This window comes from Pseudophryne corroboree, chromosome 3, assembly GCF_028390025.1.
Source record: "Pseudophryne corroboree isolate aPseCor3 chromosome 3, aPseCor3.hap2, whole genome shotgun sequence".
In the NCBI taxonomy this organism is placed as follows: Eukaryota; Metazoa; Chordata; class Amphibia; order Anura; family Myobatrachidae; genus Pseudophryne; species Pseudophryne corroboree.
This window is the reverse complement of record NC_086446.1, coordinates 683372802-683395436: the sequence shown is the minus strand read 5'-3', so window position 1 is coordinate 683395436 and position 22635 is coordinate 683372802. Positions and strand designations below refer to the sequence as shown.

Sequence of the window (22635 nt, the reverse complement as noted above, 5' to 3'; positions counted from 1 at the left end):
CTGCGGTGATGTTGTCTGATTGGATCAGCACCGGTTGCGAAGCAGGGTCTCCGCTTGACTTAGGGCGTTGTATATGGCCCTTAGTTCCAGGATATTGATGTGAAGGCAAGTCTCCTGACTTGACCACAGCCCTTGGAAACTTCTTCCCTGAGTGACTGCCCCCCACCCTCTGAGGCTTGCATCCGTGGTCACCAGGACCCAGTCCTGAATGCCGAACCTGCGGCCCTCGAGAAGGTGAGCACTCTGCAGCCACCACCGGAGAGACACCCTGGCCCCGGGGGATAGGGCGATTAACCGATGCATCTAAAGATGTGATCCGGACCACTTTGTCCAGTAAGTCCCATTAGAAGGTCCTCTCATGGAACCTGACAAAAAGAATGGCCTCGTATGATGCCACCATCCTTCCCAGGACTCGAGTGCAGTGATGCACTGACACCTGTTTTGGTTTTAATAGATTCCTGACCAGTGTCACGAGCTCCTGAGCTCTATCGGGAGATAAACCCTTTTCTGGTCTGTGTCAAGGATCATGCCTAGGAGAGGCAGATGAGCTGTAGGATGAGAATTCTTGAGAATTATTTGTGGGAAGCTGCAGTTTCTTGTCTGGAGATTCCCGCTCTTTTTCCTCATGAGGAGGGAAATTTACCTCCGCTTTCTTCCCCTTAAACATGTGTACCCTTGTGTCAGGGACAAATGAGTCATCAGTGATATGCAAATCATCTTTTATTACAATAATCATATATTGAATACTTTTCTGCCATTTTGGCTGTAACTTTGCATTATCGTAATCGACACTGGAGTCAAACTCAGTGTCGATATCAGTGTTTATTATTTTGGATAGTGAGCATTGTGAGACTCTGAAGGTCTCTGCGCCATAGGGACAGACATGGGTAGATTTCCTGTCTGTTCTCTAATCTTTTGTGCAATAAATTCACCTTAGCACTTACACATATCCAAACAGGTGTCGGCGTTGTCGACGGAGACACCCTCTCACACACATTTGCTCTATCTCCCCTAAAAGGGGAGCCTTTTACCTCAGACATGTCGACACACACGTACCGACACACCACACACACAGGGGATGCTCTATTTGAAGACAGTTCCCCCACAAGGCCCTTTGGAGAGACAGAGAGAGAGTATGCCAGCACACACCCCAGGAATCACACAGTAACTTAGTGTTAACCCAGTAGCTGCTGTATATATTGTTTTTACGCCAAATTTATGTGCCCCCCCTCTCTTTTTCACCCTCTTCTATCGTGATTCTGCAGGGGAGAGCCCGGGGAGCTTCCTCTCAGCGGAGCTGTGGAGAGAAAATGGCGCTGGTGAGTGCCCCCCTCAGCGGCGGGCTTCTGTCCCGCGATTTTGTGTAAAAATAATGGCGGGGGCTCATGCATATTACAGTGCCCAGCTGTATATATGCTATTTTTTGCCAGGGGGTACTCAATTGCTGCCCAGGGCGCCCCCCCTGCGCCCTACAGTGACCGGAGTGTGTGGGTTAGTGTGGGAGCAATAGCGCACAGCTGCAGTGCTGTGCGTTACCTCATATGAAGACCGGAGTCTTCTGCCGCCGATTTTGACGTCTTCTTGCTTCAACCCGCCGGCTTCTGTCTTCTGGCTCTGCGAGGGGGACGGCGGCGCGGCTCCGGGAACGGACGACCAAGGTTAAGTTCCTGTGTTCAATCCCTCTGGAGCTAATGGTGTCCAGTAGCCTAAGAAGCGCAACCTAGCCGCAGTTAGTAGGTTTGCTTCTCTCCCCTCAGTCCCACGTAGCAGAGAGTCTGTTGCCAGCAGAAGCTCTCTGAAAATAAAAAACCTAACTAAAATACTTTCTTAATTGCAAGCTCAGGAGAGCTCACTAAAATGCACCCAGCTACTTCCGGGCACAGATTCTAACTGAGGTCTGGAGGAGGGGCATAGAGGGAGGAGCCAGTGCACACCAGTAGTACTAAATCTTTCTTAGAGTGCCCAGTCTCCTGCGGAGCCCGTCTATTCCCCATGGTCCTTACAGAGTCCCCAGCATCCACTAGGACGTTCAAGAAATATATATATATGCAGCATTTGCTAGAAAGACAGATTCTGACACAGTGTCTTCAAGACAACATTACTAGATCTGTGGATGGAAACTGACTATTCCCTAGTACTGGAAATGTCTGAGTGGAGATCAAGCCTACAGCGATTTCTGACTATGGAGTAATTCACCTATAATTTACGTTTAGAGATAAGACATCAAAACGGATCATAGAGTTACCTATCAGAATCCACGACCATTATGAATGTTATTGTGTAGATCTACTCTCAAATACATCCTAACATTGTCCACCTAACAGGACGAAACGCGTTGGGACAGGGACCTGCTACTTACCCCTTGGACTCCCTACATGCGGACAGATAAACCGTTTTTATTTTTCAATCCTGTACATGTGCTACCTGCATTTATGGACAGTTGAATTGCCTACTTGTTTTAATTGTCTTGTACGTTTGTTACTTTTAAGCGTGGCAGGATTGTGCCCATTAAATTGTTATTTTTTATTACATTTGCCTAACATTAATTGGAATGAGCCACATTCCTAGCTTTTAAGCTGTAATGAAATTGTTGTCTCTTTTAGCTTTCATCTTATATACATTTCAGTTTTTATCATCAATCCTGCTTACTTATATAATTGGAATGAGCCACATTCCTAATTTCTGATATCACCAGAAAATATTGTGTCTTAAAAACAGTACACACTATGTTGCTTTTATTTTCTCTTTACATGTTCGGCTTCCAAATGTCATCAGCCTGAAAGTATTTAAAGCTAAGTTGTTATTTATTTTAATAACTGCACCTGACTGCACAGGTTTTTATTTCACCAACACGATTAGGCGCTTGTTTTACTTCATTTTTTTCACATATATATATTCCCATTTATTATCTGGGACAACTTAGTTACATGCGATGTTTCGTTGGTACGACGTATGAACGCAGATGTCGTTACACTACATTGCCCCTACTTTGTGTAATTTATTCCCCACACCCATAGGGAAATTAATTAGGCTACAGTATGTAGAAGTGACAGTATACGTCATACAGATGTCTTTTTTAATTTGATGCTCATTTGATGAAAAGCTTTTACACAGAGTGCCCAAATTATTATGACCACCAGGTTAGTACTATGTTGGGCCACCTTTTGCACATAATACAGCTTGAGTTCTTCTAGGCATGGATTCTACTATCTGTCGGTATGTGTCATGGGGAATACTATAGCCCAGATGTGATGACCTGCATATCCACAGTGTTGTCACCCAGAGTCTGAAAATTCATGATGATGCAAGGAGGATCCATGCTTTTGTGCTGTTGCAGTGATCGCAAAAACGGGCTATAGCATGTATTTTACCCCCTTTTGAGGACTGGGGGCTCACATTTTCCCCGTGCAGCTATACAAGATCTCAGTGGTGGACTGAGATCATCAGCACTAGGAGGACCCGGCGCTCCCGTCCCAGGGCAGACTGGTTATTGCCGTAAAGTGGCTGGTTGTTGGTATGCTTGTATATAGTAACTGGGGGAAGCCAAGAGGCACAGAAGGGGGTGACGCCGAGAGGGGGGGGGGGGGGGGGGGGGGAGATGCTGAGAGGCACAGAGTGAGGGTGGAGGCTGAGTGTGACAGGTGAGGGAGATCTGTAATGACAGGAGGCTAGGTTGACATAAGGGCTGTGCCTATTTTGGCTTCGTGGAAAGGATGCAGATGCTGCCTTGGGGGCAGTAGGCTGGAAAGGCAGGGGGCTGGAGTGAATACAAGGGGCATGAGTCTTGTTGAACCTTTGTATGTTGATGACATTGGTTATATTCCTACACAAACATGCATCTTCCATCCAGGTGATCTGCAACATGAATAATGAATACAGACTGAAGGCACCGTCTGCCCAGGGAGGATCCATTTCTTCAAAGGATCCCTGATGCAGTGAAACCACGATGTAGGTAAAGTGTATTTGGAATAGAAGAGATATAAATATTCCCAGAGTAACAAGAAACGGGTGGCATGTCATGCTGGCACACTACCGTTTCAAGTAGCCACGTCCCTAAGGCAGTTTCTCTACTTGTACCTATGCCCACAACATTGCCCCACAGACACTCATCACCTACCAGACCTGTACCTGTACACTCACACTGTCACCTACTGCCCCTTGTTGCGACACCACACCCACAAGGAGCGCGAGCACAAAAAACCCCCTCCCTCTTCCCTTTTAATGGTGCCCACTTTTAAACCCAGTAGCTGCTATCTACCCTTACCCCCTTCCTAAACCCAGCACTGCTGCCGATAGCCCCCTCACTGCCCCAATTGCTATCTACCCTTACCCTCTCCCTACCCCAGTAGTTTGCTCCTATCAGCCTCCTTGGCACCCAGTACTGCCCCAGCTGCTATTTACCCTTTCCCTATTCCCAGCACTGTTTGCCACTAACCCTTTCTCCCCTCCTGCACTGTCCCAACTGCTGTCTACACTTACCCCCAGAACTGCCTGATCTTACCCCCCTCTACACCAGCTGCTGCTTGCCCTTAACCCTCTTTACCCCAAATATTACCTGCCCCCAGCAATGTACCAACTGCTGCCTGCCCTCATACCCCATAATTGTGATGGGACCCAGAAACAGTGAAGTAGGACCCCAATATTTTTTAAAGTGAGGGGTCTGTGGGACCCACAATTTATTTGCTCAGCGTGATCACTGTTGTCGCCATATTCTCACCCGACCAAGTGCATGGTGTCGCCAGAACCCTAATGTCCAATTCCCGTCCAAACCGGATGTGTTTAACCCTGTTTGCAGCAGATAGCAATGGCATACAGACAGGCCTTCTGCAACCTATACGACGAGTCAGTGTTTATTCAGAGCACATCTGAATTAGACTAGAATTCAAGTTACTTATTTCATACACAGGTGCCCGTCAGTGGCACTGAGCAATTCTGCACTCACTCCATTCCACTTGTGCAGCCAGACGCTGTTTACAAACACAGGCCTTGAGCTCAGACCCAGTTTTTTGTCAGCTGGTCCTCTGTGTACTTTAACAACTGCCACCCTAGATCAATTCAACAGTGCAACCATTTTACTACTGCTTGCACTGCTACTGTGACTACCAGCACTCATTCCATGTTCAAAGTTCATCATGTCGTTTACCAATTTTTTTTCACGAGTAATAAACTTAATTTGTCTCTGCATGCCTTTCCGTTCTTAGACTGATTTGTTTTTCCCTCTTTTGGGGTATCCAGATGGACATGCTGTTGCAAATCTTGGCGTAACACGGACTAACCCTAACTCACTGTCTGTAGGAGCAGCTACTTAAGTCTCCTTTCTGCATGACTGTCTGTGAGTGAAGCAACGCAAAGAACATTTTATTTTAGAAGAAACTCTTCATTTACGCAATGTATTCAAACAAAAGTTTCTGAAACCCTAACAGTGCTCCCAGCATAGTCCCCCGCATTATTCCTTTCATTTATTTTACCATGTTATGCCTCCTAGGATTCTGAAGACGCAAAATGCATAGAAGTAGTTAATACATGAATACGTTGATCGAAAGCAAATACTGCTTGACCAGGTTCAATTATAAACTGGCTTTACTCACTTATCAAAGAAAGATTTGGCTTCGTTCTCATGCTGATTGTAGACCAGCTCCAGGTACATGTGTACAAACAGTGGGTAGAACAGTTGGGATAGCTCAGCACGATGACAATCCAGCACAGACTCGATAAATCGCTTGAGGCCACTGTAGTAGTCCTGGTAGAGAGTTGGATCTCCTTGCTGGGTGTAAGCAGACAGAACAGCGCTGACATCCGGCTGGTCCTGTGGGCCACTACTCAATGGTGCTAGGAGAACAACAACAAAATAAAAATAAACAAAAGGTTCCAAAAAAAATAAAAATTAAGAAATGAGCATTACCTGCCAAAACACTAACATAATAAGTCATTTGTGGCTATTTACCGAGGTAACACAAGATCAGTGGTCTTACACATTATTAGCAGGTTGGGGGCTCAAGGGGGGGGTACTGACGGGAGAGATGTGTGCTGAGCGATCTTAACAGACCACTCAGCGCGATGTGCTGAGCGAGGGGACGGACAGACGGGGGGGGGGGGGGGAAGCTCATTACACACAACAGTTTAGTAAGCGACCCGCTTAATTGAGCCTGTCTAGCACCAGTGATAGCGATGTACGGGGCCGCGCATTGCTATCGCTGGGGGGCATACACACGACAGATCCCTGCTTGAAATCTAAGCAATCTAGTCAGATTGCTTAGATTTTAAACACTGATCTCTCCGTGTGTACCCCCCTTTAGTGAACCTAAACAGATTTACAACCTCTGCAAGCAAGATGTACTGAAACAAAGGAAAACAAAATCACCAAAGCAGCTTTGAAACATGTATACATTACATTTTATGGGGGTGGGTTCCATTGACATGGGAACTAGGTAAACGACTGGCCAAAACCTCCCTCAGACCATTGGCAACTAGTACATTTTTTACACAATACAACGGAAAACATTAGAAGGAAGCAACATTCAGCGGCCCAGCAACATGTATCAGGGAATCGCCTTATACTCTGCGATATTAGCAACAAGTCCTCAGCATGCTCACTAAATACTGAAACCTTTGGGTTAATGCTGAGGGACTGATGGCTTTCTAATGGGGTGCTGCACAGGCAAACAGCTGTGAAGGCTCAATGCTGAGCCCTGGCTGCATTTCCCCCCAGGAAGCCAAAGACCTAGCCAGCATTGCAGAACAGTGATGAGCACAGAAGGGATAACACACTGGCCAGGATCCCCTGCATGTGTATCCTGTGTGCAGAGAGCGCCTGGGTATGGGGGCACAGCAGATACACAGGGGTAACTGGGAAAGTGGCAGAATGTACAGCTGGAACAGGGGAGAGCGGGCACAGGGAAACTGGAGCAGGGGAGAGCGGCACAGGGAAACTGGAGCAGGGGAGAGCGGCACAGGGAAACTGGAGCAGGGGAGAGAGAGCGAGCACAGGGGCAGTGGGGACTGATGTTGGAGAGCGGGCAGAGAACACAACACGGGGCTGGAGCTGCTCGGTACCGGACCCCTGCACTCACCTCTCACCGGGATCCCCGCGTTGCAGCCGCTGTTGGATGTGGCGCCTCCTGCCGCCGCTGAGCCCCCGGAGTTGCCGGCACTCACTCGGCTCAGAAGGGTCTGCTGCTCAGCGCCGTCAGCTTCCCCGGATGGCTCGGGGCTCAGGGCGTCCTCCGCGCTCAGCAGGCCAGTCTCCCGGCGCAGAATATCCGCGGACTCCCGCAGATTGCTCTTTCTCAGGAACTGCAGCACGGCGAGCAGCGTCTGGCGGTCCGGCATCTCCGAGCAGCTGGACGCTTGGGACGTGACCGCGGCGGGGGCCACCTGGGGACTCGGGGGCTTGGGAGAGACCCCATTGCCGTTCCCGAGCACCGGCTCCTCATTTTTCACGCTCCCCGCGTTCTCGCTCTTCACTTCCTCCGGGAGCTCCGGCTCCGTCTTCACCGAGGTACTGGCCTCGTCTGGCACCGCCGCCATCTTGGAGCGGGAGTTTATTCTTTACGACGTCGCATTTTACGGTATATGGGGCGGTACTTCCACGACTTCCGGGAGACCGCGTACGACAGTACTGGCAAAAACCACTTGCGGCAGATACATTAGTGACCTCACTGGAGTAGATAAGATATTACAAATACTCTAAATTTATAGGCGGGAAAAAATAATAATTATTCAAATTATTTCCATTAAAACAAATTTTTACTAACGTCATTTTAAAACAAAAGTATTGTAATGCTCATAGCTTTGATCAATTGCTAATGTATATCTGTGTACTATATACCCTCTAGTAGGGTTTTTTTTTCTTTACAAGCGAAGTGTAAAGAAAAACCTGTGTTTTAAAATTAAGTTAATAAAACTTTTATTTTGGCAGAAATAAAATTAAGAAGGGATTGTGTGCACCCAGAGTAAACGGGGTCCTTCTTCTCATATAACTTTAGTGTTCATATAAATTAATCAGTGTGTAGCACCGGCAAAACATTCTAGTTGGAAATGTAATCCTACTTGTGGGCACCATATGGGCTCAGGGAATCAGAAATAGGATAAATCGGAAATATATGAAACACAAATACCCCACAGTTAGAATACCAAAGACAGTAGTCACACAACAATATAATATGAAGTAGCAAAATATAACATATCTGCCCATACACAACAAACCCCCAAACCCCTCTCCCTGTATGACCCAACCCAGGCATACTTGGATCCCCCCCAACTAACTGCAGTAACTTATCTCCTGCTACCCCCCCCCCCCCCCCTTCCCCCTCACACACATCAAATAAGAATATTAAAGACCAATATCTAACGAGGGCAAAGAACTGAATGACTCTAAGTTAGAATCAAACCTACCCCAGCTCTCCCGCAATACACAGAAACAGAGCATCCTTCAGGAGACATTAGCAGTATTTCGTAACAGCACAGGATAAAAGAATACAAATTAAATAAAATAAACAGTATATATGAGAGACCACAGAAAAGTGAGAAACATATGAAAAAAATAGAAAAAGGCCTCCCAAATCAAACAATATCAAGCATAATAAGATACATTAGCACACTAATCTGGCCAGGCTTCGACCCCTTTATATACTGTATATGAAGAAACAGTCCCAGTCCAGCTCACAGAATAAATCATAAATGAATGGCCACCAGAATGAAAGGACAACTCTCTCAGTCTTGGGTGGGCCAAAAGGAGCATAGTAAAGGGCCCTACACATTGGCCGATTCGCCGCCGAGCTGCCTGGCGGCCAATACAGCCGACGGGCAACCCGGCGGGGGGGGGGGCAGTGACAGGGGGAGTGAAGTTTCTTCACTCCCCCCGTCACCCGGCTCCATAGAAGTGCAGGCAAATATGGACGAGATCATCCATATTGGGCTTCACGCACAGACGACGGGGCACCAGCGATGAACGAGCGCGGGGCCGCGCATCGTTCATCACTGCTGCCTCCACACTCAAAGATATGAACGGTATCTCGTTCATTAATTAACAAGATCGTTCATATCTTTGAGTGATATCGGCCAGTGTGTAGGGCCTATAAGAGTGGTAATAGAAAAAAACGGAAGCTCCACATTCCTCAAAGGCTGAAGAAACAGTCGCAGTCCAGTTCACTCCAAGATGTCACACGCCATAGGCGGCGTTCACCGCGCTTACCTCTGCATACCTGCTGGTCTGTGTTGCGGCCTCCGCCTTCGGTGGTCCACGGGCTCCGGCGCCTGGCTGGCGCGGCCCCCAGCGGTTCCCCGGGGCAGGGGCGCCGCCATGACACCCGGCATCACGTGGGCGGGGAGCAGGTGACGTCATCAGACTGTTCCGCCAATCCAGCGGAGGCGGGAGATTCAAAGGCAGACGCCGGGCAGCGCCTCGGCGCCTGAGTATCGTCTTTTCCCCTGAAGTGGATGCCAGTGCTTCTGTCCTTGGCAGATCTCTCTGCAGCTTACCCCAGTGTCTCCGGCATTTCCAGGTGTCAGTTGTTGCACAGCTTCCAGCGTTGCCAGCCGCTGCTAGGTTCCACTGCGCTCTAGTCACCAGTGCTTCTTGGAGTCAGCGTGGGCTGCAGGTTAAACGTCGCTCTCAAGTTATACAAGTCCTCAGTGTCTTTAACCCTCGCTCTCAAGTTATACAAGTCCTCAGTGTCTTTAACCCTCGCTCTCAAGTTATACAAGTCCTCAGTGTCTTTAACCCTCGCTCTCAAGTTATACAAGTCCTCAGTGTCTTTAACCCTCGCTCCCCAGTTATACAAATCCTCAGTGTCTTTAACCCTCGCTCCCCAGTTATACAAATCCTCAGTGTCTTTAGCCACCGCTCACAAGTTCTTCAAATCATCAGTGTCTTTAACCATTGCTCTAAAGTTCTTCAAATCATCAGTGTCTTTAACCACCGCTCTCAAGTTCTTCAAATCATCAGTGTCTTTAACCACCGCTCTCAAGTTCTTCAAATCATCAGTGTCTTTAACCACCGCTCTCAAGTTCTTCAAATCATCAGTGTCTTTATCCACCGCTCTCAAGTTCTTCAAATCATCAGTGTCTTTATCCACCGCTCTCAAGTTCTTCAAATTATCAGTCTTAACCACCGCTCTCAAGTTCTTCAAATCATCAGTGTCTTTTAACCACCGCTCTCAAGTTCTTCAGTCACCAGTGTCTTTTGACATCACTCACAAGTACTTCCGGGACATTTCTCCATACGCTCCTTCTCTGTTGTGTGACATTGTGTTGCTCTCTTCCTGCAATAAAGTCCTTTAATATTTTCACCAAGCTTTACTGTCAGAGTTCTGTATGAGGAAGACCTATATCAAGCCATCCCTGTTCTGACCCAACTGTGGTTCCTCTCCCCTACCATCGGGAGAACCCCCGAGTTCACAACACCCCCAACCTAGGTCAGTGACACAGGAGTTGTAGGTGGACGTCCAGCAGCAAAACATCCAGCAGAGTTACATGCCAGATCCTGCAATCCCAGCACACTAGCAGGAGATATAAAATGAATATTTGGAGGGGCAGCAAAAACACCATAATGCCCAGAGATGGAATGACTATGGGCCTCAGCATCGAGCACATCAAACAGGAAAATGTAATCCAGGACACTTGCACACACAGATACCATTGCAGATTCAGAAGTTGGGAATACAATCTGCTCATCCCCTGCACGGCATTTCACAGAGGTGTAACAGTAATAAGGTGGAAGCACTTGTATATCACCAAGCTGGTGAAGACGCTTCTGGGTAGAGGCACTAATGGCTTGAAGGATTTGCTGCAGAGAACTACCCATAATGAATAAGGGATACGGTCGTTAGGTCGACGCACAGCTTAGGTCGACAGTCATTAGGCTGACCACTGAAGGTCGACATGCATTAGGTCGACAAAGTCATTAAGTCGACATGTACTGGGTCGACAGGTCAAAAAGTCGACATGAGTTTTTCACTTTTCCCCCCAATTTTTTTATACTTGACGATCCACGTGTAGTACGATTGGAACAGTAACCTTGCCCGAAGCGAGCCATGCGAGGGGAGGGGACACGCTGCACTAATTGGGGTTCCCCGTCACTTTACGAAGAAACCTACACCAAAATATATCAATATTGGGAATGTGAAGCATTCCCAATGTTGTACCCTGCAGCTACTGCAGTCTTTTGATTGTGGTAGCCCATTGTAGCCTACGGTCTATGAATTGCGGAAAGAACTTCCGTCTGGGTTCCCCAGAACCCTCCACCAGAATAAAAAAGCGCATCTTACCGCGCATGCGCAGGACTGCCAGCAGCGAGCAGAGCACATTGTAGGGACGGGCACCTTTTGGAGCCCCTGTCCCTGTGGGTGCCGGGTGATACATTCACCCGATAGGATTGCACATTGCAGTGCGATCCTGGCAGTAAGATCCTGCCCAGATCGCATTCAATATGCAATCCATGATAAATGGGCGCCTTACTTCGTTATTAGTGTGGTAAGTACTTAGGATTAGTACTTTTGTCGCAAATAAACTGGTATAAAATAGCAGTTTAAGCATAATGATGTGTAGCACAAGGCATATTAAGACACATTTTTATATCTCCCATCAATAGGCTCCATCAATTATGCCAAAAGGATTACCTTAAGGATGGGTGCCACTTATGGGCCAGTGCTTTGTGCATGCCCCCAGGATAAAATTTGATGTCTAGCCCCTAGATGTAGAAGAGAGAGGACAAACAGAATGTAGAGGAGAGAGGGGTGGTCAGGAGGTAGAGGAGAGGGGGCGCACGTATTGCAAAAGAGAGGGGATAGTCGGCAAGTGGAGAAAAAGGTTGTCGGGATGTAGAGGAGAAAAAGGGGGCAGACGGATTGTAGAGGAAAGCAAGGGGAAGGATGGCAAGAAGGGGGGACAGACAGCATGTAGAAGAGATGAACAGGATGTAGAGGTACGGGGGCGTGGTGACGTGATCACGTCATCGCAGTCCGCACCCCCCCCCCCTGCTTTACAAAGCCCACATTACCAGCATTTTAAAGCGGGGACGGGGCTATGATGATGCGATTTGCATCATGGCCCCACCCCTTCTGTGTGGCGGGATGCCGAGGTGAGCTGGAGGGATGCGATAAGCAGAGGGGAGCGGCGGGGGTTGGGCAGTATGCGGGAGACTTGCCCACTTCACTGGAGGGCCGGGAGTGCCTCGCGATTTTCGTGAGCCTCCCGGCCATACCGGGAGAGTAGGCAAGTATGATGTAGAGAGAAAGAGGTAGATGAGAGGTAGAAGAGAGCTAGGGGCAGAAAGTAGAGAGAGCGGGTGGACAGGAAGTAAAAGAGAGGAGGGAGAGAGAGAAGGAACAAAAACAAAATCCTGCAGCGTCAGCCACAATAGCAAGCAACCTGGGGGAAAAGAGAAGACCAATATGCTAGTAATGAATATATGTACAAGGGACAGAACACATGGGGGGAATATTAGCATTTTTTTACTAAAATAATGTGAAGAAGGGTGTCTTCACATTATTTGAGTTTTACTCAAATTAATTAAAGGGCTTTTCGTGAAAGACTGCCCCAAACCCTGCTTTAATTCACTTTTTTTTTAAAGTAATCAGATCGCATTTCTCATACTTAGAATGGGAAATGCGATCTGGCTGAATTTAGTAAAAAAACTATAAAAAAAAAAACCAAAACACCGCAGTGAGCCCTGTGATAATAACGCTATCTTCAGATAGTGTAAACACAGGGCTCACTGCGGTATCCTGCCTCCCACACAGCTTTCCCTGCTCGCTGACAGAGAAAGCTGTGCTGGTGGCAGATCACTGTAAAAAACAAAACAAAACAGTGTGTCACGGCGGGGGTGATGCAGGGGAAAAGACCCGGTAGCAGCGATGGCGGCGTATTCACAGCACATGGGGTATTTTTCATGAAAAATACCCTGATTTGGCTGCGGAGAGGCTTCACAGGGACAGAGCTTTCTCGCACATTCTTTCCCTGCATGTGACACTTGATACATCCATGCGATGTAATCAATAATCGCATCGTGGACTGGGCTGATGTTATCACATCCTCAGATACGGATCCATGGAGAGGTTTCTTTTCAGCACCAAAATATCTACATGAAGAATTGAAACATTTTATCAGCTTTGTTTTGGCAGCAGAGCAGCCATAGACTCTGCATGGTATCTGTCTGTGACAGCAGCACTGGGCACACAGTAGGCAGTGAGGGGACTACACTTCCCGGCGGCAATTTTAATCCCGGCCGGCGCATGCGCAGAGAACTGTGAACGGAAAGTCGGAAACTCCGCGCTCTCTCTCTCTCCCCGGGGCCCGGGCTTGTACTGCGAACGGCGGGCGGCCTGCAGGTGCCGGCGGTATGGAGGAGGCGGAGCTCGGTGACCCGGTGAGGCCCGTGGATGAGCAGGAGACGGTGACCGTGACATCCCTGGGCCTCCTGGCCACCGACACCAGCGGGCACATCCCTGGGGGCAACAAAGTCCCGTGGAACGGGAATGAGGCGGGGGAGGACAGGCAGACCGGGGGGGACGAGGTGAGAGGGGTCCGGGTCTCAGCAGGCGGTTCCCTTCATGTGATATTAGCTGGTTACCGTCTGCTATACTGTGCTGTACATAAATGTTGTGAGTAGGGTTGTGTCTATGGTTGATTCTATAGTTGCTACCTTGTGAGTAGGGGCAGCAAGCACGTGGGTGACGGTACATAAGCTTACCATACAATCCAATACAAGCATTATCTTTACCCCTACTAGTCCCGGTCTCTACTGCCCAATCCAAACATCGCCACTTGCATGTGTGCTACCATGTGCAAACTATTTTGGACGGAATTCAATTGTTTACTCGTGTCCTATCTACCGTCTAAAGTGATATTCAATTGGTCCCTCTGATAGCGCCCATATCAGTTGGGTTTAGCCGCATAAGGGTAGGGCCACAACTCGCGGCCAAGTGGGTCCTGCTGAACGGGACTCGTAAGGCCGGAAATGAGCCCACACATGTGCGGCAGTCCCGCCGCCGCCGGATCCAACCGCAGGCCAGGTAACAGGACGGCGGAATTTCATTGTGAGCACATAAATTTCAATGTGTTCTATTGAAATCCCGTGTGCCACTGGCCTGATCCTGTTCTGTGGCATCCCGCAGAACAGGATCCATGAGCACACAAAACCCCCCTCCCGGCCAAGCGGGTCTCATTCAGCGGGACCTGCTTGGCCGCTATGTGTGGCCCTAGCCTAAAGATGCAAAATCTGACTAAAGGGGTCTATTGATGAAGCAGTGAAAAGTGTGGAGTAGTGAGCCTGTGGAGAAGTTGCCCATGGCAAGCAATCATCTGCTCCGTACAATTGTATGCAAATTAGAAATGTTACTTCAATGCTGATTGGTTGCCACTCTACTGGCTCACTTCTCCACACTTCACTGCTTTATGAATAGACCATAAAGTCATGGACGCAATCACGTTTGGGTGCCCAAATGGGTCACTTTTCTCACATTTCATCTTGCCAACCCAGCTTAAATTATATTGCGCCGTCGGCAGAAATTCTGCCCATTCTGTCAGTAAATCAGGTTAGCAAGTACCAAACTCCACCTTTCAGATAAAATAATGAAAAAGACCTGTAATGCACACTGGCATTTTTATGTCTTATGAGCTGGGCCCGGCCATCAGAGCTTATCTAGGTCTGGTTTAAAGTACAAATAAATGTGTCAGAAGGATTCTCATACAGTATGTGAGAGTTATTCCCCTTGCAGATTACTGCGGCCAATTGAATGTCACCCATAGCCTTTAGACCCTGATATTGCCAGGGCTTGTAGCTTGACCTGGGTCGGATGTCCTGAATCCGCGAGCTTCCTTGGTACTGGGGTTGTTCCGACCTGGGTCGCCTACAATTTGAAAGACATTACCCAGGTCACACCTAAAATGAATTGATTGGCGAGCAGAGTAGCGCTTGGAGATGTCCTCTCCAAACGTTCATTGTTAGACGGTAGATGCTAGAATCAAGTTGGAGAAAGGACCTCTGACGTTGGGGATGAGCCACGACACCAGGGGGAGGAGCTAGGCCAGTGGGATAGTTCTTCTACTAACCACGCCACCAACTACTCACTTTAATAACCCGGTGGCGAGCGTACATTTCGGGTACCCTGTTCTGGCATGGCTCTTCCCCATGGTGACATTAGCGGTTCTTTCTCCAACTTGGTTTTATAACCGACGGAAAACCCTTGCCTGGTGTGATAGTTGATGACCTGAGACACAGACCTGAGGTGGCTGAAGTATTAAAAGCCGCTATAGCCTGTGTTCAGGGTCCCGGGTCCAAGCCTGGGTAAATCTGGGGTATAACATACATCATTGTGACTGCCTTATTCTGATTTTTCCACTATTTTCTGATTATCTAAAAGCAACAACTCATAAGTTATCATTTAGGGCTAGGTTTTATTGGTTATATTCCCCCTAAGACCATGCTATTAAGCCCATTCATATACAGATTTTTACTCTACACACTCAGCAGACAGTTTATTAGGTATACTTTCCTAGTACCAGCACGGATCCCACTCTCCCCCTTTGCCTCAGAATGGCTGGAGTTCTTGTGCATATTCACCAATGTGCTAGAAACATTCATTAAAGCTTATTTGGGAGATGGATCAAACTTCCTAAAGAGTGGAGAAGTTGCCCATAGCAACCAATCTACTTCGACCTATAATTTTATAGACTTTACTTGATAAATTAGATCAGTGGTTCTCAAGTACCCCCAACAGTTCATGTTTTCCAGGTCTCCTCACAGGATTGCAAGTGAAATAATTTGCTCCACCTGTGGGTCTTTTAAAATGTGTCAGTGAGTAATGCATACACCTGTGCAACAGCTAGGTGACCTGGAAAACATGAACTGTTGGGGGTACTTGAGGACCGAGTTGGAGAACCACTGAATTAGATAATTAATATAAGTTATTTTATAGAATTTACTTGATAAATGCTACCTCAAAACTGGTTGGTGATACATTTCCCCATGATCCTTGGTGACATGATCACATTACGCAGTTGCTGCAAATCTCTTGTTCCATCATATCCCAAGGGTGTTATGGCTATCATAGTGCCGCTGTCACTGGGAACACACCAAAGCATTAATACATGGGGGGGAACGCTATCATGTTTGCGCCGCCCCCCACCCATATTGTGGATACATAGATTTACCCCAGCAGGGCTAATGCAGAGTTAAGACAAAAAAATAAATAAAAAAATATTTGCACCTTGGCAAAGCTATGATAAATTAGATAATTAATATAAATGACTTTATAGAATTTACTTGATAAATGCTACCTCAAAACAATGGTTGATGTAGACAACTTCCCCACTCTTTAGAAGGTTTGATACATTTCCCCATGATCCTTGGTGACATGATCACATTATGCAGTTGATGCAAATCTCTTGTTCCATCATATTCCATGGGTGTTCTATTAGGGCTATATTTACTAAAGTGCGGGTTTATAGAAGTGGAGATTGCCCATAGTGGCCAATCAGATTCTACTTATCATTTATCTAGTTTATTCTAGAAGATAATAGGTAGAATCTGGTTGCTTTAGGCAACATCTCTACTTTTGTAAACCCGCACTTTAATAAATATACCCTTTGTAATGAGATCTGGTTGCTGTGGGGGCTTTTGGAGTACACTGACCTTATTATCATACTTATTGAACCAGCTTGAGCTGATGTATGCTTTGTTACATGGGGAATCATTCTACTGGAAGCAGCCATTAGGCGATAGGTAGTCTGTGGCTATAAAGGGATGTAGATTGATAGCACCTGAGCAGTAGTCAGGTGCTATGGCATTTAACAATTAGTAACTATTTAAATAAAGCTCAGTGGTATTACAGGGACTAATTAATGTGTACCAGGGACTCCCCAGAATTTTCCACTCATTTACACCATCACCAGCCTGAACTATAGATACAAAGTAGCCGGAAGCATGATTCCTCAGACCGTGCAAATTTTTCCCAATTTTCAGTTGGCCAGCCTGTACCAACTGTAGTCTCTGTGTCTTTTTCTTAGCTGATTGAAGTGGAAACCCAGGGTGATTACTGCAGCTGTAACCCCCCCCCCCCGCCTAAAGATTCCACATGCTCTGGGCTGGATTCATATGTTCCCCCCTGCCCCTTACCGCAATCGCGCCTGCAGCTATTCTAATATTGCTGGGGACGGGCATGTCAAGTTCATTTCAGCTCGCTACCCCAAGTGCCCCCCCCGCTTCCTTTTGCGGTTAGTGGTCAGGCAGGGGTCCTTTTGCGACCGGAGCGCCTTCTCCGGCGCTGGTATCTTAAATCATGCGCTGGTTCATGAGCCAATCAGCTCGCGGACCAGCAGCCAATCAGGAGCTGCCGGTCTGTGAGCTCTGATTGGCTCACGAACCAGCGCCTGACTAAAGATACCTGCGCCACCGCAGGAGACTGGACTGAGGAGCATGAAAGGCGCACGCTGCGCTCTCCTGCCCTCATACAAAGCCAGACAGGACATCCCCGGCAGTAGAGCACATTGGGGGCATTGTGTATCTGGCACAGTGTGGGCATATGTATATCTGGCACAGTGTGGGCCTATGTTTTCTGGCACAGTGTGGGCATATGTGTATCTGGCACAGTGTGGACATATGTATATCTGGCACAGTGTGGGCATATGTGTATCTGGCACAGTGTGGGCATATGTGTATCTGGCACAGTGTGGGCATATGTGTATCTGGCACAGTGTGGGCATATGTGTATCTGGCACAGTGTGGGCATATGTGTATCTGGCACAGTGTGGGCATATGTGTATCTGGCACAGTGTGGGCATATGTGTATCCGGCACAGTGTGGGCATATGTGTATCCGGCACAGTGTGGGCATATGTGTATCTGGCACAGTGTGGGCATATGTGTATCTGGCACAGTGTGGGCATATGTGTATCTGGCACAGTGTGGGCATATGTGTATCAGGCACAGTGTGGGCAAATGTTTTCTGGCACTGTGGGCATATGTATATCTGGCACTGCACTACTGAGGGCATACAGTTGCAAGAAAAAGTATGTGAACCCTTTGGAATTTCCTGGATTTGTGCATAAATTGGTCATAAAATGTGTTCTGATCTTCATCTAAGTCACAACAATAGACAAACACAGTCTGCCGAAACTAATACCACACAAACAATTATATGTTCTCATGTTTTTATTGAACACACCATGTAAACATTCACAGTGCAGGGTGGACAAAGTATGTGAACCCCTAGGCTAATGACTTCTCCAAGAGCTAATTTGAGTCAGAAGTCAGCCAACCTGGTGTCCAATCAATGAGACGAGATTGGAGGTGTTGTTTAAAGCTGTCCTGCCCTATAAAAAACACACACCAGTTTTGAGTTTGCAGCTCTCAAGAAGCATTGCCTGATGTGAACCATGCCTTGCAGAAAAGAGCTCTCAGAAGACCTTCGATTAAGAATTGTTGACTTGCATAAAGCAGGAAAGAGTTACAAAAGTATGTCTAAAAGCCTTGATGTTCATCAGTCCACGGTAAGACAAATTGTCTATAAATGGAGAAAGTTCAGCACTGTTGCTACTCTCCCTAGGAGTGGGCGTCCTGTAAAGATGACTGCAAGAGCACAGCGCAGAATGTTCAGTGAGGTGAAGAAGAATCCTAAAGTGTCAGCTAAAGACTTACAGAAACCTCTGGCACATGCTAACATCTCTGTTGACGAATCTACCATACGTAAAACACTGAACAAGAATGTAATTCATGGGAGAATACCACGGAGGAAGACACTGCTGTCCAAAAAAAACATTGCTGCACGTTTGAAGTTTGCAAAAGAGCACCTGAATGTTCCACAGCACTACTGGCAAAATATTCTGATGAAACCAAAGTTGAGTTGTTTGGAAGGAACTCACAACACTATGTGTGGAGAAAAAAAGGCACAGCACACCAACATCAAAACCTCATCCCAACTGTGAAGTATGGTGGAGGGGGCATCATTGTTTGGGGCTACTTTGCTGCCTCAGGTCCTGGACAGATTGCTATCATCGATGGAAAAATTTATTCCAGTTTATCAAGACATTTTTGGGGGAGAACTTAAGGCTATCTGTCCACCAATTGAAGCTCAACAGAAGATGGGTGATGCAACAGGACAACGACCCAAAGCACAGAAGTAGATCAACAACAGAATGGCTTCAACAGAAGAAAATACTCCTTCTGGAGTGGCCCAGTCAGAGTCCTGACCTCTAACCGATTGAGATGCTGTGGCATGACCTCAAGAGAGCGATTCACACCAGACAACCCAAGAATATTGCTGAACTGAAACAGTTTTGTAAAGAGTAATGGTCCAAAATTCCCCCTGACCGTTGTGCAGTTCTGATATGCAACTATAGGAAACGTTTGGTTGAGGTTATTACTGCTGGAGGAGTGTCAACCAGTTTTCTGTTACGTCCTAGAGCATGGGTCTTCAACCTGCGACCCTCCAGCTGCTGTGGAACTACACATCCCAGCATGCCCTGCCTCAGTTTTAGCATACCTTAATAGCAAAACTGTGGCAGGGCATGCTGGGATGTGTAGTTTCACAGCAGCTGGAGGGCCACAGGATGAAGACCCATGTCCTAGAGGATGCTGGGGTCCACATCAGTACCATGGTGTATAGACTGGTCCACCAGGAGCCATTGGCACTTTAAGCGTTTGAGAGTGTGGTCTGGCTCCTTCCTCTATGCCCCTCCTACCAGACTCAGTTTAGAAAATGTGCCCGGAGGAGCCGGTCACAGCTAGGGGAGCTTTTCTAGTAAAAGTTGTTTTTAGAGTTTATTTTTTTACAGGAGGCTGTTGGCAACAGCCTGCCTGCAGCGAGGGACTAAGGGGGGGGAGCAATGTCCACCCTGTGGGGTCTAAGCCACTGTCTCCGCTGACTGGACCCTGAGCTCCAGAGAGGTCAGATTGGTCTCCGCCACAGGGGACTGCTCGCCCCAGCAGCATGCCACCAACCCCTTACAGAGCTGAAGAGTGGTGAGTGAGACACGACCCCCCCTAGCAAGCAGGGGGCCGGTGTGAAGATGGTGGCAACGGGGAGGGAGCGCAGTATTAACTGCGCTCCTGTGAAGGTTCAAAGGCACATAGTGCGGCGCTGTGAGGGGCGCCCTGGACCAGCGCTTACCCCCACACTGGTGCACAAGTCTGTCGGGGTCCGCAGATCTCAGCCAGCACGTTTTATCTCAGGCCAGTATAATTCTTTAAGAGCGGGAAGACAGCGCCATTAAGGGGGTGGGGCTTCTCAGCGGACCCAGCAGCAATCCAGTGCCATTTTCCTGTCTGCACAGCGCTGGATGGAAGAACAGATCCCTCCACAGCAACTCCAGCTATCAGTACACGGTACCAGGGGGTTGTAGAAGGGAGGGGAGGCTTTAAAACGACTGTGTCTCCTATTAAGGGACAAAGTCTGTGCTGACAAGGGGTCTCCCTTTGCTGTAAGCGCTGTATTTGGGTTGGCTCCGATCTCTGTCTCTCTTGCTATTCTTGGGGGGGAAACTCTGCCCCCACCTGTGTGTGTGTGGAGTGTTTGGTGGTCTCCTGTAGCTATGTCATATGCTGCAGAGGATTTATCCTCCCAGGATGATACCATTCCATGTAATCAGGATAGCATTGGTTTAGCACAGATACCAGCAAGGGAACCAGAATGGTTTTCCTCTATCAAATTTTGGATTTCTCAGATTTCTGACAGGGTTGCAAGTAATGAATCTGCAACCCAGGTATTACAGAGCTCTATGGCAGTATGGCCCGGTTCTGGTATCTCAGGGCGCCCCTCTATATACCCCCACAAACGTGCGCTTGTGCATGTCACACAAGACGACAAGGATACCGATTCTGACACTACAGATGGTGATGGGGATGTGTTGCGGGGGTCCGCATTTCTTGCATAGGGGGTGCAATTGTTGATAGAGGCTGTCAGGGATGTGTTAAATGTTAATGATACCACACCTGAGCAGGTTGCGGAGCCCTTTTTCACTGAAAATAATAAAGCCTCACTAACCTTCCCTGAGTCAAAGAAATTGAATGCTATATTTGAGAAAGCATGGGAAAACCCTGAGAAAAAATTCCAGGTCCCTAAAAGGGTACAGGTGGCATTTCCTTTCCCTGAGGAGAATAGGGTAAAAATGGGAAAACCCGCCGTTTGTTAACGCATCTGTATCCAGACTCTCAAAGAAGGTGGTTTTACCTGTTCCAGGATCTACCGCCTTAAAGGAGCCGGCAGATAGAAAATTTGATAACACGCTTAAATCAATGTACACTGCTTCTTGGGCCATATTACGTCCCACTATTGTTACTGCATGGATTGCAAAGGCAATAGTGAAGTGGTCGGCTACCTTACTTGAGGATTTGGATACGATGGATAGGGATGACGTTGCTTTGTATTTACGCAACATACATGATTCTGCAGGTTTTGTGGTAGAATCCATGAAAGACCTGGGTTCCATGGCTGTGGGAATATCATCCATGTCTGTTTCAGCTCGTTGGGGACTGTGGTTGCGCCAGTTGTCGGCCGACGCGGAATCCAGAAGAAGTGTGGAATCCCTACCCTATACAGGTCAGGCTCTCTTTGGGGAAGCTCTAGACGCGTGGATATCCACCGCTACAGCGGGTAAGTCTCCGTTTCTTCCCTCAACAGCACCTGCTCCAAAGAAATCCTTCTCTTCTGCTGCGCAGCAGTCCTTTCGGCCCAACAAGCCTAGAAAGGCCAGACCGTCCAGTACCTTCTTTAGGGGAGGTCGGGTTAAGTCCAAGAAACCTTCTGTTCCCAGGAACAAAAGCCTACTTCGGGTACGCCAAAGTCCTCCGCATGACGGTGGACTGCACGCCCCGGTGGTGGGGCCAGTGGGAGCGAGACTTAGCACTTCAGTCATGTCTGGGTATCGTCCGGCCTGGATCCCTGGGTGATAGATATTGTGTCTCAGGGATACAGGCTGGAATTTCAAAGTCTCCCTCCTCATCGCTTTTTCAAGTCAGGCTTACCAACTCTGTTGGAGGGCAGCACTGTACTACAGGACGCTGTCCAAAAGCTGGTGGAGGCACAGGTCATTGTGCCAGTGCCACGTCACATGCTGACCAAAGGTTACTATTCGAACCTTTTCGTGGTACCGAAAATCAGATGGTTCGGTCAGGCCCATTCTGAACCTAAAATCATTGAACCCCTTTCTAAAGGAGTTCAAGTTCAAGATGGAGTCTCTCAGGGCGGTGATATCAGGTCTGGAAGAGGGGGAAATTCCTGGTTTCACTGGATATCAAGGATGCGTACCTCCACATTCCAATCTGGCTGCAGCATCAGGCTGATCTCCGCTTCGCATTGCTGGACTGTCATTTCCAGTTCCAGGCCCTGCCATTCGGCCTCTCCACAGCACCGAGGGTGTTTACCAGGGTGATGGCGGAAATGATGATTCTCCTCCGCAAGCAAGGTGTGCACATCATTCCATATCTGGAGGATCTACTGATAAAGGCATCATCCAAGGAGAAGCTACTGCAGTCCATTGTTCTCACAACACGACTGCTCCAGAGTCACGGTTGGATTCTGAACCTTCCAAAGTCACATTTGGAACCAACCCAGAGGTTGTCATTTCTGGGAATGATCCTGGATACGGAAGTGCAAAGGATGTTTATTCCGCAGGAAAAGGCGTTGGTGATACAAGCTAT

The 22635-nt window shown here is 47.9% G+C and overlaps 2 protein-coding genes across 4 annotated transcripts in view; one reads left to right on the top strand and one right to left on the bottom strand.

Annotated features, from left to right (window-relative positions):
• The window catches only part of TAF5 (TATA-box binding protein associated factor 5), a 61484-nt gene extending 53894 nt beyond the window's left edge, over positions 1-7590 (bottom strand). Inside the window, exons 1-2 of one of the 2 annotated variants that reach the window (XM_063961958.1) lie at positions 7071-7590; positions 5589-5829 (exon numbers count right to left, since the gene is read on the bottom strand). In XM_063961958.1, the coding sequence (XP_063818028.1) occupies positions 5589-5829; positions 7071-7527 (698 nt within the window). In that variant the 5' untranslated portion in view covers positions 7528-7590. The remainder of the gene's footprint in view (positions 1-5588; positions 5830-7070) is intronic. The other variant, XM_063961957.1, reaches the window with a different exon arrangement.
• A 5603-nt stretch (positions 7591-13193) lies between these two features.
• PCGF6 (polycomb group ring finger 6) overlaps positions 13194-22635 on the top strand; it is a 182842-nt gene continuing 173400 nt past the window's right edge. Inside the window, exon 1 of one of the 2 annotated variants that reach the window (XM_063961959.1) lies at positions 13194-13513. In XM_063961959.1, the coding sequence (XP_063818029.1) occupies positions 13340-13513 (174 nt within the window). In that variant the 5' untranslated portion in view covers positions 13194-13339. The remainder of the gene's footprint in view (positions 13514-22635) is intronic. The other variant, XM_063961961.1, reaches the window with a different exon arrangement.